Consider the following 18,690-nt stretch of genomic DNA (forward strand, 5'->3'; position numbering starts at 1 on the left):
GCCCCCACTGTGCCTCCCATGCAATATGTATGATGCCCCCACTGTGCCTCCCATGCAATATGTATGATGCCCCCACTGTGCCTCCCATATAATATGTATGATGCCCCCACACACTGTAAAATGTTCCTACATTATCGAGTGCAGATAAAATGGAGGCAGCTCTATTCTCTCTCTGAGAACCTCGAATAAAATGGAGGAGGAGGGAGAAGAGTGCTAGCTCCTGAACCAAACTTAGTGATGCCAGATTTGGGTAATTATCATGAGTGTGAGATATACATTGGAGGGTTATAATCTTTTTATACAGAATAGGTGGTCTTGTAGTGGATACTCCCCAGTCTCACCAATTAAAGCAAGTGAGGTTCTGACACAACTTATCATAGCAGGGATGCACAACTCCAGTCCTTAAGGGCCACCATCAGGGCATGTTCTCAGGATTTCCTTAGCATTGCACAAGGTGTTGGAATCATCATTTGTGCAGTGGATTAAATCATCACCTGTGTAATACTAAGGAAATCCTGAATCATGCACTGTTGGTGGTGGTTGGTAGTAGTGGGAACTACTGTGGGCCATCCACACGGTGCGAGGGAACCACTGAGGGCCATCCACATGGTGTGAGGGAACTACTGGGGGCCAATCACACGGTGCGAGGGAACTACTGGGGGCCATCCACACGGTGCGAGGGAACTACTGGGGGCCATCCACACGGTGAGAGGGAACGACTGAAGGCCATCCACACGGTGCGAGGGAACTACTGGAGGCCATCCACACGGTGCGAGGAAACAACTGGGGGCCATCCACATGGTGCCCAGGAACTACTGGGGGCCATCCAGACGGTGCCCGGGAACTACTGGGGGCCATCCACACGGTGCCCGGGAACTACTGGGGGCCATGCACACGGTGCGATGGAACTACTGGGGGCCATCCACACGGTGCAATGGAACTACTGGGGGCCATCCACACGGTGTGCGGAGGAAGACTAGGGATGACCCATACAGTGTAGGGGGCTACTGGACTACTGAGGGCCTTCCATAAAGTGTGGGAACAACTTGGAGCCATCAACAAAGTGTAGGGGGAACATTGGGGGCCATCCACACAGTGTGAGGGGAATACTGAAGGCCATCCATACAGTGTGGGGGGACTATTGAGGACCATTATACAGTGGGGAGCCTACTGGAGGGAATCATACAGTGCAGGGGCTACTGTGGGGCCAATCATGCTGTGTATAGGAAGCTATGGGCCCAACATGCTGTGTATGTGGGAGCTGTGGGGGTTATCATGCTGTGTAGAGGGGATCTATATATGGGGGGACTCGGGACCTTATTAAATTTTACGTCGGCACCTAAGATGCATAATTGTTATAGGGGCACTCAGGGTATTGTGACTGTCAAAAGGGTCCACTGGAGGCATTATTACTTTCTAGGGGCAAAATATGTGCACTGTTTTCTACGGCATTTGCACAGGGCATTAGTGTTTTCTAGGGCACAATTTTACCATTTAAGGGCACAAAGGAGGCATTTTACTTTGTAAGAGGCACAGTGGTGGCATTATTATGTGAGGCATTAAGAGGATCAGTAATAGGGACACAGCAGGGGCTCCGCATTGGAGTGAAAGCAGGATGAGGAGTTAGTGCCGGTTGAGAATAGATGGGGACGGGGCTGGAAACGTGAGAAGTCAGATGTGTTTGTGCTGGAGAAGTCGTGATATCGACCTGGACCAGATGTCCACTCCGCTCCGTACACCTCGTACACACACGGCTCCGCTCTGTACACGTGCGGTTACGCTCCGTACACCTCGTACACGCGCGGCTCCACTCCGTACGCTCCGTACACGCACGGCTCCGCTCCGTACGCCTCGTACACACGCGGCTCCGCTCCGTACACCTCGTACACACGCGGCTCCGCTCCGTACACCTCGTACACACGCGGCTCCGCTCCGTACACCTCGTACACACGCGGCTCTGCTCCGTACACCTCGTACACACGCGGCTCTGCTCCGTAAACACGCGGCTCTGCTCCGTACACCTCGTACACACGCGGCTCCGCTCCGTACACCTCGTACACACGCAGCTCTGTTCCGTACGCCTCGTACACACGTGGCTCTGCTCCGTACGCCTCGTACACACCCTGCTCCGCTCCGTACATCTCGTACACACGCGGCTCCGCTCCGTACACCTCGTACACACGCGGCTCCACTCCGTACACCTCGTACACAAGCGGCTCCGTTCCGTACACCTCGTACACACGCGGCTCCGCTCCGTACACCTCGTACACACGCGGCTCCGTTCCGTACACCTCGTACACACGCGGCTCCGTTCCGTACGCCTCGTACACACGCGGCTCCGCTCCGTACGCCTCGTACACACGCGGCTCCGCTCCGTACGCCTCGTACACACGCGGCTCCGCTCCGTACGCCTCGTACACACGCGGCTCCGCTCCGTACGCCTCGTACACACGCGGCTCCGCTCCGTACGCCTCGTACACACGCGGCTCCGCTCCGTACGCCTCGTACACACGCGGCTCCGTTCCGTACGCCTCGTACACACGCGGCTCCGCTCCGTACGCCTCGTACACACGCGGCTCCGCTCCGTACGCCTCGTACACACGCGGTTCCGCTCCGTACGCCTCGTACACACGCGGCTCCGCTCCGTACGCCTCGTACACACGCGGCTCCGCTCCGTACGCCTCGTACACACGCGGCTCCGTTCCGTACGCCTCGTACACACGCGGCTCCGCTCCGTACACCTCGTACACGCGCGGCTCTGCTTCGTACACCTCGTACACGCGCGGCTCTGCTCCGTACACCTCGTACACGCGCGGCTCTGCTCCGTACACCTCGTACACGCGCGGCTCTGCTCCGTACACCTCGTACACGCGCGGCTCTGCTCCGTACACCTCGTACACACGCGGCTCTGCTCCGTACACCTCGTACACACACGGCTCCGCTCCGTACACCTCGTACACACACGGCTCTGCTCCTTACACCTCGTACACACGCGGCTCTGCTACATCCACACTGTAAACCCCTCCTGACCCCACACATAAACTTCAGCTCATCCAGCACCATGACAACCAGCACAGCAGAGTCCTGCATCCACTGAGGCCCCTGATCATGTGACCCCTGACTCCGCCCCTCCTGTGACCTCATCACAGCTCCTGTGCGCACAGAGCAGCCATATATGTGGTGGCGGCTCTGCAGGTGGAGGTATGTGGAGACCCCATTACTGGGCGCAGGGGGCATTAACTCCTTCAGCACGGAGACTCTTTTGAGGTCTTGTTGCCCCTTTATAAGAATCATAAGGTTTTTGTTCTGTTTCCTGTAATAGATACATACGACCCAACTATGGAGACAGGAAGGGAGGAAATGTATTGTTCTCATAGTACAGGACCCCTTTACTGGCCCCACAGTGTAATGCCCCCATTATGCCCCTTATGCAGGATGTATGATGCCCCCCCACAGTGTAATGCCCCATTAACCCCTTATGCAGGATGTATGATGCTCCCACACAGTGTAATGCCCCCATTATGCCCCTTATGCAGGATGTATGATGCCCCCCACAGTGTAATGCCCCCATTATGCCCCTTATGCAGGATGTATGATGCCCCCACACAGTGTAATGCCCCCATTATGCACCTTATGCAGGATGTATGATGCCCCCATTATGCCCCTTATGCAGTATGTATGATGCCCACACACAGTGTAATGCCTCCATTATGCCCCTTATGCAGGATGTATGATGCCCCCTCACAGTGTAATGCTCCCATTATGCCCCTTATGCAGTATGTATGATGCCCCCACACAGTGTAATGCCTCCATTATGCCCCTTATGCAGTATGTATGATGCCCCCACACAGTGTAATGCCCCCATTATGCCCCTTATGCAGGATGTATGATGCCCCCACACAGTGTAATGCCTCCATTATGCCCCTTATGCAGGATGTATGATGCCCACACACAGTGTAATGCCCCCATTATGCCCCTTATGCAGGATGTATGATGCCCCCACACAGTGTAATGCTCCCAGTAGGCCCCTTATGCAGTATGTATGATGCCCCCACACAGTGTAATGCCTCCATTATGCGCCTTATGCAGTATGTATGATCCACACACACAGTGTAATGCCCTCATTATGCCCCTTATGCAGGATGTATGATGCCCCCATTATGCCCCTTATGTAGTATGTATGATGCCCCCACACAGTGTAATGCCCCCATTATGCCCCTTATGCAGGATGTATGATGCCCACACACAGTGTAATGCCCCCATTATGCCCCTTATGCAGGATGTATGATGCCCCCACACAGTGTAATGCTCCCATTATGCCCCTTATGCAGTATGTATGATGCCCCCACACAGTGTAATGCCTCCATTATGCCCCTTATGCAGTATGTATGATGCCCACACACAGTGTAATGCCCCCATTATGCCCCTTATGCAGAATTTATGATGCCCCCACACAGTGTAATGCTCCCATTATGCCCCTTATGCAGGATGTATGATGCCCCCACACAGTGTAATGCCCCCATTATGCACCTTATGCAGTATGTATGATGCCCCCACAGTGTAATGCCCCCATTATGCCCCTTATGCAGTATGTATGATGCCCCCATACAGTGTAATGCCCCCATTATGCCCCTTATGCAGGATGTATGATGCCCCCACAGTGTAATGCCCCCATTATGCACCTTATGCAGTATGTATGATGCCTCCACAGTGTAATGCCCCCATTATGCCCCTTATGCACTATGTATGATGCTCCCACACAGTGTAATGCCTCCATTATGCTCATTATGCAGTATGTATGATGCCCCCACACGGTGTAATGCCCCCATTATGCCCCTTATGCCGGATATATGATGCCCCCCACACAGTGTAATGCCCCCATTATGCCCCTGTAATCAGTTGACCGGATGTATCGCACAGACAAGCACAAACCCTCTAACCGTATGTTATTTTATCCACTGACAAGGGTGATGGTCCGGACACATATAGGCCATTATGCTCTCCGGCGTGGAACATGTAACTACTGGCATGCGCAGTCACGGGTACGATTGGCGCAGTGGTAATCAGTTTATCTTGCGTTTCAGTATAAAGCACGTCACTTCCGGACATGCACACTAGGGGATGGACATTATCTGACCTCTAGCTCATGAGAAGTAGCTCAAGCGCAGTACATTATTGTAGACAGACTCCATTCTATATATTCTGTGACTATTCACCTCCAGGAATGGGAATGGGCCTCCTAGTCTGGGGAGGGGTTTTGGATGAAGTGGGATATTTATACATGGACACCTGGCTATTAGGCACACTATGCTGAACATCATGAATTATCATCCCTGTATCAAGCCTCCTGATGAACACGTTGAGGCGGATTATTGAAACATTCTCTGATGAGTCCATACCTTTTCTTTTATACCTTGAGATATATCTGGTTCTATTTAATGTATCAGTGTATTTTTTGATATATATCACAGTTAACTATGGCTTCTGAGGTATAGCCAGCAGTGAGCGGGGGCGCATTATCATCCCTTAAGGTGCCAACCTCTGTATGTATGTATGTATGTATATAATAATCTTGTTAGTCCAGTTTTCAAAGCATATATGTAAAAAAGGTTTAGGATTTCATTTTAGAGGGGTTTTCCCACAGTATTGCCCCCTACACACACAACATGGTACCATCCACCCCACCGACTACCCCACGGCTAATGAATAAATACTCACCGAGCCCCATTCTTGGTGCAGATACTAATGAACCCATTACCTATGAGATATTTACCATACAATAGTTAGCAGGGTCGTATCATCCATAGTGGCATGCTATGGTGCCCATGAATTGAGACTGCTCAGCACCGAGCAAGCTCTCCTTGCCCATCATCACAATTTCAGTGATATCCACATTCCAATGATGGGGATACTATTGAATAGAATAGTAAATCAGGGAGTTGAAATCTCCCCGATCCACCATTCATCCTTCGCCTGTGAGTCTGAGACTCCGTGCACTGCCGGCACAATGGCGTCACTACATCACACCTGTAGTAGGGAGCCTCAGTACTCACACTGCACAGACCAGAGCTGCACAACTCAGGAAAGGGGTTGATTGAGTAATGTGTGTTGTTGCTTCTGTTTTTTTTTATATATATATATATATATATATATATATATATATATATATATATATATATATATCAGTAATTGTGGGGGTAATACTGTGTGGGAGCCCTCATTCTGAGCTGTATGAGCACACAGGAGAACAATATCCTGGTGATGAGTCAGATAGGGATAAGTAAGTGAGAAATACAGACATTCAGTCCATCTGGTTGCAGACTTGAATTGATATGGTGTTGTGTGCCAGGAGGGAGACCTCAAATAGTATGTTCTAAAGGAAAGCAAAGATATAATGGCAGTGTGTATCTGGATTTCAGGCAGGGAGCATAGTGGAGACAAAGAGCCGGATAAGGTCCTTAACTCAGGTCAGGAGGCCAACTTAGATGGTATAGAACTTTGCCCTGAGTGGACAGTAGGCCTAATTAAAGGAGATTAAGTTAAGGAAGGATTCCTTATCATAAGCAAACAATTGTCTATACTAGAGCGGAAGCCACAGTGTTGCCAAACTGGGACACAAGTTCTCCTATGGACAACTGAAGATTCAGTGACTTAGAAAGGAGTATGTGGCCCTCATCGAATGGACTTTCACATTACTAGTGAGGAGTTTTACCGATACACCTCAGCCAGTGAGGTCCTCACAAATCAACTGGGAGCTGAGAGTAGGTCTGAGGGACCTTAGCGACTCATCTCAACCCGTATGATCCCCACAAGTGATGATGGGCCTTCCCATAATACGCTGCTCAAAAAAATAAAGGGAACACTTTAACAGCACAATGTAACTTCAAGTCAATAACACGTCTGTGAAATCTACCTGTCCAGTTATGAACAACACTGATTGTGAATCAATTTCTCCTGCTGTTGTGCAAATGGAACAGACAACTGGTAGAAATGATAGGCAATTAGCAACATACCCCCTATAAAGGAGCGGTTCTGCAGGTGGTGACCACAGACCATTTCTCTGTTCTCATCCTTTTTGGCTGTTGTTTTGGTCACTTTTTCATTTTGCCATTGCTCTCACCCCTAGAGATACAGTAGCATGAGGCGGTGTCTACAGTACAACCCACAGAAGTTGCTCAGGTAGTGTAGTTCATCCAGGATGGCACATCAGTGCGAGCTGTGGCAAGAAGGGTAGCTGTGTCTGTCAGCACAGTGTCCAGAGCATGGAGCAGATACCAGGAGATGTGGAGGGAGCCATAGGAGGGCAACAACCCAGCAGCAGGACTGTTACCTCCTTTGTGCAAGGAGGAACAGGAGGAGCACTGCCAGAGCCCTGCAAAATGACCTCCAGCTGGCCACAAATGTGCATGTGTCTGCACAAACGGTTAGAAACCAACTCCATGAGGGTGGTATGAGGGCCCGACGTCCACAGATGGGGGTTGTGCTCACAGCCAGCCCAACACCGTGCAGGATGCTTTGCATGTGCCACAGAACAGGATTGGCAAAGTCGCCACTGGCGCCCTGTGCTCCTCACAAATGAAAGCAGGTTCCCACTGAGCACATGTGACAGACGTGACAGAGTCTGGAGACGTCGTGGAGAGTGATCTGCTACCTGCAACATCCTTCAGCATAACCGGTTTGGCAGTGGATCAGTAATGGTGTGGGGTGGCATTTCGTTGGAAGGCTTCACAGCCCTCCATGTGCTCGCCAGAGGTAGCCTAACTGCCATTAGGTACCGAGATGAGATCCTCAGACCCCTTGTGAGACCATATGCTGGTGCGGTTGGCCCTGGGTTCCTCCTGATGCAGGACAATGCCAGACCTCATGTGGCTGGAGTGTGTCAGCAGTTCCTGCAAAATGAAGGCATTAACGCTATGGACTGGCCCGCCCGTTCCCCAGACCTGAATCCGATTGAGCACATCTGAGACATCATGTCTCGCTCCATCCACAACTGTCCAGGAGTTGGCGGGTGCTTTAGTCCAGGTCTGGGAGGAGATCCCACAGGAGACCATTCGCAACCTCATCAGGAGTTTGTTGAGTCCATCTCATGCTACCACGAGTGTGAAAGCACAACCAACATTCAAAAGTGACCAAAACATCAGCCAGAAAGCATTGGTACTGAGATGTGGTCTGTGGTTCCCACCTGCAGAACCACTCCTTTATTGAGTGGGTCTTGATAATTGCCAATAATTTCCATCTATTGTCTATTCCATTTCCACAACAGCATGTGAAATTGATTGTCAATCAGTGTTGCTTCCTAAGGGGACAGTTTGATTTCTCAGAAGTTTGATTTACTTGGCGTTATATTCTGTTGTTTAAGTGTTCCATTTTATTATCATTATTATTATTATTATTATAATAAAAATTTTCCCCTTTTGAGGTTGGAAGCTGAAGAACCTGGGAGCTATTGCTGTGGAACCTGTGATTTCTATGTACGTCGATGTGTATAGGATAATATAATAGTATAATAAAGTTGTTGTTATGGATGTGACTTAACTAACATTGTGCAGTCAGTCTGTTTTCCCTATAATGATGGATATTTCTTGTTGCTAAAACTGATATTTTTTTCACGTTTAAACTTTTTTTTTATCCCCTTAACGACCGTCGTTATTCATTAAAACGACTGTCGTTAAGGGGCCGTTTTAAAACTGCAATAGGGAATAAGTGAATATTGCCGCCTGGAGGTGGCAATTCCCGCTGATATCAGCTGTATGTGCTTCTGACACCCTGTAGTATCAGCCTAAGACAGTTTTAATCCTTAAATATTCAATCGTGACAGCAGTATTTAAGTTGTTACAAGGGGGTCACAAGACCCCTTTTGTAACCATCGGACCCCCGTGATGAGAATTGCGGGTCCCGATGGTTACCATGGTACATTGAGATCATGTGATGACCCCAGGGCCTGTGAGATCTAGCTATAAGATGACTACTTAACAGAATTGGGGGACGTTACCCCAATACCAGTATCAGCAGCAGACCCCCCCTCCCCCATAACAGTGCATCATGACCACATTTTTTGCTTAATTTTTTATTTTTATTTCCCTCCTCTAAAACCTAGGTGCGTCTTATGGTCCGGTGCGTCTTATAGTCTGAAAAATATGGTATTCTAGCAAAATTTGTGCTCCAAAAGCCAAATAGCGCTCCTTCCTTCTCAGCCTTGACGTGTGGCCTAAAAGTAATTTCTGATGACATATGGGGCATCACCGCGTTCAGAAGTAATTGTGCAATAAATTATGGGGTCCAGTTTCACCTATTAATCCTTGAGTACCTGAAAATTTGTAGCAAATACAATAATTACATTTTTACCACTAAAATTTCATATTTCCATGTTTCAGTGTTATAAAATTCTGTGAGGCACCTATGAGTTCAAAATACTCACTACACCCCTAGATGAATTCCTTAGGCAGTGAAGTTTCAAATATGGGGTCACGTCAGGGGGTTTCTGCTATTTTTGCATGTCAGGGGTTCTCCAAATGCTACATGGCATTCACAATTTATTCCAGACAAATAGCACTCTTTCCTTTCCTAGCCCTGACATGTGCACAAACTGAAGTTTTTGACCACATATGCAGTATCATCGCATTCGGAATAAATTACATAACAAATTATGGGATCCATTTTCACCTATTATCCATCGTGAAAATTACAGATTTGGGGCTAAAACAATATTTTCGTGAGAAAAATTAAAATTTTCTATATGACGACCTAATGTTATCAATTTCTGTGTAATACCTGTGGGTTCAAAATGCTCACTATACCCCTGGATAAAATCTTTGAGGGTTGTAGTTTCCAAAATGGGGTTACTTGTTGGGCGTTTCCACTGTTTAGGCACATCAGGGGATCTCCAAACGCGAAATGACACCCGCAGACTATTCCATTAAAGTCTGCGTTCCAAAACGTCACTCCTTCCTTTCTGAGCCCTGCCATGCTCCCAAACAATAGTTTTCCTCTATATATAGGGGGTATCAGCGTACTCAGGGGAGATTGAACAACAAATTTTGGGCTTCAATTTCTCCTGTTATCTTTGTGAAAACAAAAAATTTGGGGCTACAATTACATTTTTGTAGAAAAAATATATTTTTTTATTTTACCTGCTCTACTTTCTAAACTTCTATGAAGCACCTGGGGGTTCAGTGTGTTCACCACATACAGTACAGACCAACAGTTTGGACACACCTTCTCATTTAAAGATTTTTCTGTATTTTCACTTCACAGGTGTGCCCTGTCTGGTTTAATAAGTGGGATTTCTTGCCTTATAAATGGGGTTGGGATCATCAGTTGTGTTGTGCAGAAGTCAGGTGGACACACCGCTGATAGTCCTACTGAATAGACTGTTAGCTGCTTTTTTCTTGCCATAATACAAATTCTAAGTAAAGAAAAACGAGTGGCCATCATTACTTTAAGAAATGAAGGTCAGTCAGTCCGAAAAATTGGGCAAGCTTTGAAAGTGTCCCCAAGTGCAGTTGCAAAAACCATCAAGCGCTACAAAGAAACTGGCTCACATGAGGACCGCCCCAGGAAAGGAAGACCGAGAGTCACCTCTGCTTCTGAGGATAAGTTTATCCGAGTCACCAGCCTCAGAAATCGCAGGTTAACAGCAGCTCAGATTACAGACAAGGTCAATGCCACACACAGTTCTAGCAGCAGACACATCTCTACAACAACTGTTAAGAGGAGACTTTGTGCAGCAGGCCTTCATGGTAAAATAGCTGCTAGGAAACAGTGTAATGGCTATTTGACCAAGAAGGAGAGTCATGGGGTGCTACGCCAGATGACCTGGCCTCCACAGTCACCAGACCTGAACCCAATCGAGGTGGGCTGGACCGCAGAGTGAAGGCAAAAGGGCCAACAAGTGCTAAGCATCTCTGGGAACTCCTTCAAGATTGTTGGAAGACCATTTCCGGTGACTACCTCTTGAAGCTCATCAAGAGAATGCCAAGAGTGTGCAAAGCAGTCATCAAAGCAAAAGGTGGCTACTTTGAAGAACCTAGAATGTAAGACATATTTTCAGTTGTTTCACACTTTTTTGTTAAGTATATAATTCCACATGTGTTAATTCATAGTTTTGATGCCTTCAGTGTGAATTTACAATTTTCATAGTCATGAAAATACAGAAAAATCTTTAAATGAGAAGGTGTGTCCAAACTTTTGGTCTGTACTGTTATCTAGATACATTCCTTGAGGGGTGTAGTTTCCAAAATGGGGGCACTTATGGGGGGGGGGGGGTTTCCACTATTTAGGCACATCAAAGGCTCTCCAAACGCAACATGGTGTCCGCTCTTATTTCCAGCCAGTTTTGCTTTCAAAAATTCAAACAATGCTCCTTCCCTTCCAAGCCCTGCAGTGCACCTAAACAGTGGTTTTCCCCCACATATGGGATGTCGGCATGCTGAGGAGAAATTGCACAACACATTTTGTGGTCCATTTTCTATTGTTACCCTTGTAAAAATAAAAAAAAAATTGGGTCTGAAGTAAAATTTTTGTGAAAAAAGTTAAATGGTTATTTTTTCCTTCCACGTTGCTTCAGTTCCTGTGAAGCACGTGATATAACTCTCTCTGATTTAAGGGCATAAGAATTCAAAGTTTGAAAATTGCAAAATTTTCAAAATTTTCGCCAAATTTCCATTTTTTTTCCACAAATAAATGTAAGTCATATCGAATAAATTTGACCACTATCGTGAAGTACAATATGTCGCTAAAAACAATCTTCGAAACAGTAAGATCCGTTGAAGCGTTCCAGAGATATTGCCTCATAAAGTGACACTGGTCAGAATTGTAAAATTTGGCTTGGTCATTAAGGTCAAAATTTGCTCCATTACTAAGGGGTTAAACAACTCTCTTTAGTGCGATCATAAAACATACACGCCTCTGATTGCTCAGATGATGCACTGTACTACTGTAGTGCCGTGTATTATCACTGCTTGTCATGTAATACTAACGGCCCCATACACATGAGATAAGTGTTGGCTGAACAGTCATTTGGCAGATGGCTGTCTCTCCCAACTCCCCCATACACAAATATTCCAGCTTTCCTGTGATGTGTATGAGCGAGTCACCACCAGACTCCTCTAGCGGAGGATTATCTACAGGAAAAATAAATGGATTAGCCTCTGAAATTCAGGATGCCAGACCCTTCTCTGCCCTGACATCATCTGTCGGGAGGCCCCCAAATACATTATATAGTCGGCCAAACCCCCTGAAATCAGTGCTTTCATGCAACTTTAGTCTAATATGTATGGGGAGCATTAAAAACTAACTTATTGGATGTTGCCTCTGGCCCAGCCTAATAGACTTTTGTACATTGCAGGCCCAAACACCATTATTGGCCATTTAAGTATCGAAGTAACTAGGCTGCCCCACACTATCGAGTACTTGGGGGGAGGAGGGGCATTGAGCCGAACTCTTGTCAAACCTTCTTAGATGCCATGTTTGCTTTTGACAGCAGCAAGTGGTTAGACTGCCAGGGTTGGTGTAGCAGTCGTACCTGTGCCATCCCTGTGGTGTACATTTATGTTCTGGTGCCCAAAAGAGTTACTTTTTAACATGTTAAACATTTGTTTTAAAAGAAATTAACAAAATGTGTCTTGTGCTTTTTGCATGTTTTTTTTCTTATTACAAGAATTGTTGGTGCCAATTTTCTTTTGAAACATTTTAATATCTGCTTTTTTATGGAGTTTTTCTTGTAATATAGGAAAGCCTAAGGCCAGAAATAAGCCCCACAAAACACTGTCCATGGAGACTTTGGTATCAAATAGCTCCTGTCTTTGTGTTCTTACAAACAAGCTTTTATAAAAGCCTCAAAGTCTATGTGTGAATCAGACCTGAGATCTAACGTGATAGAAGATGACAGTCCGGTGAAGACGGTAAACCTAGACGGCCGGTGGTGATGTAGTCAGTGACGGACTCTGGCCAAATACGTTTATAGAGCCGTAGTAGAAGATGAAGATTTCGTCCTCATCATGAAGTAGCTATTCCTCATGTCACGTGTAATGAATATCTCCTGCAGTATTGATAATACCGATTCCAGTGTCGGTAAATGAGATGAGAATTAGCAATAAGGAAGATGAGTCTATGAGAAAGGTATTCACCTGCAGATTCCGAGGAAGAAACTGCTTGTTGTCTGTGGCCTTAAATATATAGGTTTTATTAGTAGATGTAAAGAAGAAAATTAGATACTGTAAACATAAATTTCCTCAAATGTTTCCCATATTATCTCCAGTAATTTTATTATTACACAGGATTTTTATGACGTTACATCCGCTCATTTTCTCATTCAGGTCTCTACAATTTCGGATCCTCTCAGTGAAGATCTTCTATATAAGAGAATTTTCCTGATTTACCCATCAAGGATGGATATGGACAGAGACAAGATGGCGGAGAGGATATTACACCTCACCCTAGAGATCCTCTTCCGTCTTACTGGAGAGGTGAGAGATTCTGGTGACGTCACATTACATCATTCTTATCTATGGGAATAACAGATGGACAGAACTGGAGAGGTGAGGACGCTGGAAATGTCTGGAGTGAGATTTATGAATGTGTCTCTCCATAACCAGGATTACACAGTAGTGAAGAAGACCTCTAGTGAGCGCTATCAGGACCCTTTGTCTGAGGGATGGGGAAAAACCCTGAGCCCAATCACGGAGCTTCCACCTCACCACCTGATACATGAGGACATCAATGACCAGAAGATCCTAGATCTCACCTACAAGATGATTGAGTTGCTGACTGGAGAGGTGACACTGTTAGGATCTGGGACATTTTATAGTAAAGCTATGAAGGGATCGGGGGGATAACTCTATCATTGTATGTGTCAGTTTCCTCTAAGGTGTCAGGATGTTTGCGTCTATTTCTCCATGGAGGAGTGGGAATATTTAGAAGGACACAGAGATCTGTACAAGGACATCATGATGGAGGTTCCCCAGCCCCTCACATCACCAGGTAATAGACAGGACTGAATACACACGGCCTATAATTATCTTTATGTGAAGAATGAATTCAGTCCCTGTATGTGTTTTTTCCAGATCTATCCAGTAAGAGGACAACACCAGAGAGATGTCCCCGTCCTCTTCTTCCACAGGACTGTAAACAAGAAGATCCCAATGTTCCTCAGGATCATCAGGTAGATGGAGAGAAGGTGTCATGAGATCTCCCCTATGATGTGTAGACGGCTGTGAAGGTCTTGTGCTCAGTCTTGCTTCATCCACCAGTATTATATGGTTCATACTTGTGTAATGAGAATGGTCGAGATGGCAGGATTAGAGCTGATCATATATGTGACTTCTCCATCTGTCTGTACAATATTTGTTTCAGGGTGAAGATCTGACCCATATTAATACTACAGAGACATATGTGAAGGGTGATGAGCGATGTAAAGAGGAGATTCCTACATATGACTACCCAGGTGAGTAGTAACCACTAAATGCAGAGAAGTCACAGATTCTTCTCAGTCACCGGCTGTGGCTGGTTTACCGGTCATGTAGTCCAGCTGTATCACAATCGTGTGATCACCATTTTACATCTATACCAAAACATTCTCCTTCACCAAAAACTGTTCAAATCACTTAGGACATTGAAACCCCTTTTCTATAGAACTTAAAACCTGGAAGATCCACCTACCAACTGAAATTAGAAGATCCTGACTCTTACCTGCCCAGATCTGTAAACTACCAATCCAAATAACAGCGTTTGTAGAAAGTGCTGACAAGTTATAAAATCACTTGTAGACAAATATCATGATGAGCCTATGAGAGAAAGCGAAGGGTAATGATGCTGTTGGCTTCCTATAACCCTGATATCTTATTAGATGAATCTACCGTCTCTCCCTTCTGTGCCGCTGAATGTCCTCATATGCTCCCTACAAGACCAGGTCCAGTCTTTATGACTAAACCTCACTTTTATGATTGACAACATTAAATGTGCAGTGAGGGCCAAGTGTGAATTTCTGTACAGTAACAGCAGTTTCCCTTTATCCTGACTTTTCAATTTCTTTTTAAACCAAATAACTTCAAAAGGAATTGCGATAAAGTATACAAAAAACATTACACCTGTGCCTTGATATATCTCTAAGCTGTGCGTGGCTGATGGCTGTAATATACATTTCTTCATGTCTGCCGGCGATATGTTGGCATGATGTGAGCCTTGATTTCATGGATTCACTCCACGTCATAAACTATATCTATCCTAAAGAATTCAGATACAATCTATCCTGAAATGGGGAGCACTAATACTTTATCTACTCTTCTGGTCAGGACTCATAGTAGCTCCAATGGTCCACCATAAATAAGTGCAACTCGGATTTAGTGTTGGAGTTCTCCTACCAAACATATCTTCTTGTTGGGGATGTAACTTGTTTTTTTTATTCTGTCTTGTTTTTTACAGGTTCATTCTATGATAGTTTGATTGTGGTGGGTTCGGCCTGCCTCATTTATGTGAGTTTGTAACTCCCCTGTAGTCTTTAAAAAAAAAAAGGTCTCCATTGTCTCTTCCAAATGCCCGAGATCTAAATTTAAGACACCTCAGCTCTGCACTATTATAAAAAGTTCTCATTAAATCTATAATTTTTTTTGAAACTCATCTGACAGAAAATATTGACCCTTATTATAGTTTAAATTGCCAGAAGCTACCAAGAAACATACTCTAATTACCCCAGAGAGATTTCACCACTAGTTACTCTCTTTTTTTTTTTTTGATCTTTTCATTAGGTGTGTTATTATCTATAGTCAAAGTTTTGCCCATCACCCTTTAACCCCTCTACATGGATCTGTTCTTGCACAAATAGACCCCTAGGTTTGGGCTACAGTGTTGCCTGCTGTTCTGTGGTGTGAGATGACAAGAAGAATAGTCAGGTGGCCGGATCAGAACCAGGAGGGCAGAGAAAATACAAAATCAGAAGACACAATAGTAGTCAGTAAACCGACCGGGATCACGAGAAGAAACTAAGAAGAAAAAACTCAATGCGGGAGCTGAACACAGAGGACTTAACCAGCAGAGAACAAGGCTGTATCTGGCAGCTTCCGGCATTATGCATGAGCTTTAGTAGGGTGTGGTGCTTTCCATTTGAGTTAAGCAGGAAGCATATTTGACTTTGGAAGAGCGGATTTTGCTGGATTAGTTTATGGAAGCCATGTTTCTTTTCAAGAGCCTTTGAGCCACTAATGATGTGGAAACCTCTGTTCTTCCATTGACAGATGGTGGAGCTGAGTGGGAGCTTGATTTTTTGTGAGATGAGTAGAAATTTTTATTGGTATCATTTTTGCATATTTCATATTTGGGAGGCAGAATGAACAAACAGTTGAACACCACGCTCTACTAGTTCATGCTATGAGGTTTTCTATTAGACTGTGAACTGTCATTGTCTTGGTGAATAATTCAATATTTTTTCATAACTTGCCATTTGTACCAACAGTTTAAATAGAAATGTTCAAAAATATAAATTTCAAGAATATTTTATTCAAATATAATATTTTTTTTTACTTAGCAGATGACTGTACCAGGAGATCAGAAGGACAGCCGACATCTTCAATTTTAAAATCAGATGAACTTGAGATCCCACAGGATACAATTGAAGGAAATTCCATTACCCCAGATATACCATCATCCCTTCACAGCAAAGATGTGTCATCTGATCCTTTGAAACAGATCCTGTCTTCTGATTCATTACCGACTACTAAGGAAAATCAAAGTCACAAAATAAGCATTAAAAAACTAACTGCTCCTAAAGCTAAAAAGTCATTTTCACAGTCAGAAGATGGAAATAGTTTTCCCGTCAAAAAGTTTTTTCTCAAACATCAAGAAATTGACACAGCAAAGAATAGATTTTCTTGTTCCAAATGTATGAACTGTTTTAACAAGAAATCAAGTCTTCTTAGTCACCAGAGAACTCACAAAGGGGATAAGCCTTTTTCATGTTCAGAATGTGGGAAATGTTTTAACCAGAAATCAGCTGCTGTTATACATCAAAGAACTCACACAGGGGAGAAGGCTTTTTCCTGTTCAGAATGTGGGAAATGTTTTAACCGGAAATGGAATCTTGTTATACACCAAAGAACTCACACAGGGAAGATGCCTTTTTCATGTTCAGAATGTGGGAAATTTTTTAACCAGAAATCAAATCTTCTTAGTCACCAGAGAACTCACACAGGGGAGAAGCTTTTTTCATGTTCAGAATGTGGGAAATGTTTTAACCAGAAATCATCTCTTGTTACACATCAAAGGACTCACACAGGGGAGAAGGCTTTTTCCTGTTCAGAATGTGGGAAATGTTTTAATCAGAAATCATCTCTTGTTACACATCAAAGGACTCACACAGGGGAGAAGGCTTTTTCCTGTTCAGAATGTGGGAAATGTTTTAACCAGAAATCATCTCTTGTTACACATCAAAGGACTCACACAGGGGAGAAGGCTTTTTCCTGTTCAGAATGTGGGAAATGTTTTAACCGGAAATCAAATCTTGTTATACACCAGAGAAGTCACACAGGGGAGAAGCATTTTTTATATCCTTAATGTGGAAAATGTTTTACTTGAAAATACACACTTTTAGCAAGAAAAAATCTTGCTACTAAGGGAGTGTGTCCAATAGACTGGAAGTAGCTTCCTATGACTGAGAACAAGGAGACAGTGTCCTTCCTGATCAGTGAGAGAACTGCTCTCTCCTCCAGCCCCACACTTATCTAACGGATTGGTGCAGAGCAGGAGAGGAAGGTACCGGGACCTGTACAGAGGCTGCACGTCCTGACTGAGCTGCTGAAGAACCTTTCACCCGACTAGCTCAAGGACCTTTCAGATCACGTAACACTGTTTTACATAACATTTAAATCTATCAGGTTTCATTATGAACTGAGCCATTTCTTAATGAGTTTGACCTCCTGAATTCAAACTGTACAATGAATTTTCCTTTTACTGCTACATATAATTAACGATAAAAAGTTTCAGTACTTTCAAACATTATTTTTGTAAATATACAGATGCGGAATATTTTGTTATGCCAACTTTCTGATAGAGTTGTGCTCAAAAGTTTACATACCCAGGCCAAATTTTTACTTTCTCCACTCATGGTTATTGATGGGTGAAGCCATTTATTGTCAAACTACTGTGTTTTCTCTTTTTAAATCATAATGACAACCAAAAACATCCAAATGACCCTGATCAAAAGTTCACATACCCTGGTGATTTTGGCCTGATAACATGCACAGAATTTGACACAAATGGGTTTGAATGGCTACTAAAGGTAACATCCTCACCTGTGACCTGTTTGCTTGTAATCAGTGTGTGTGCATAAAAGTTGAATGAGTTTCTGGGATCCATACTGACTCTTGCATCTTTTATCCAGCTACTGCTGTTTCTGGATTGTGAGTCATGGGGAAAGCAAAATAATTGTCAATGGATCTACGGGAAAAGGTAGTTGAATTGTATAACACAAGAAAGGGATACAAAAAGATACCCAAGGAATTGATAATGCCAGTCAGCGGCGTTGAAACTGTGATTAACAAATGAAAAATCAGGGGCTCTGTAAAAACCAAACCACGGTCAGGTAGACCAACAACTTTTTGGCCACAACCATAAACCTTACATTTGGAGAGAGGTCAACCAGGCCTATGATACAAGAAACACCATTCCTACTGTAAAACACGTAGGTGGATTGCTGATGTT

At 44.7% G+C, this 18,690-nt stretch overlaps 1 protein-coding gene across 2 annotated transcripts; it reads left to right on the forward strand.

Annotated features, from left to right (window-relative positions):
- Positions 1-3,125: 3,125 nt before the first annotated feature.
- On the forward strand, positions 3,126-18,214 carry LOC141217354 (uncharacterized). 2 transcript variants are annotated; one of them, XM_073665781.1, is made up of 7 exons: positions 3,126-3,201; positions 13,317-13,466; positions 13,596-13,775; positions 13,857-13,980; positions 14,064-14,161; positions 14,353-14,443; positions 16,520-18,214. In XM_073665781.1, the coding sequence occupies exons 2-7, from the start codon at positions 13,389-13,391 to the stop codon at positions 17,542-17,544; spliced, it is 1,596 nt and encodes a 531-aa protein (XP_073521882.1). In that variant the 5' UTR covers positions 3,126-3,201; positions 13,317-13,388; the 3' UTR covers positions 17,545-18,214. The 2 variants fall into 2 exon arrangements, with proteins under 2 accessions (XP_073521882.1, XP_073521883.1); XM_073665782.1 differs by having other exon boundaries at positions 16,523-18,213.
- Positions 18,215-18,690: the final 476 nt, after the last annotated feature.

This window comes from Phyllobates terribilis, unplaced genomic scaffold, assembly GCF_046119375.1.
Source record: "Phyllobates terribilis strain yellow unplaced genomic scaffold, ASM4611937v1 Scaffold_238__1_contigs__length_3037890, whole genome shotgun sequence".
NCBI lineage: Eukaryota > Metazoa > Chordata > Amphibia > Anura > Dendrobatidae > Phyllobates > Phyllobates terribilis.

What these genes read in the sequence shown, in the direction of transcription:
- LOC141217354 (XM_073665781.1), top strand. Translation starts at nt 13,389, where the DNA reads ATGGATATGGACAGAGACAAGATGGCGGAGAGGATATTACACCTCACC. An exon ending in TTGAGTTGCTGACTGGAGAG is followed by an intron (nt 13,776 to 13,856) that starts GTGACACTGTTA and finishes TGTATGTGTCAG; the next exon opens with TTTCCTCTAAGGTGTCAGGA. An exon ending in TCCTACATATGACTACCCAG is followed by an intron (nt 14,444 to 16,519) that starts GTGAGTAGTAAC and finishes TTTTTTACTTAG; the next exon opens with CAGATGACTGTACCAGGAGA.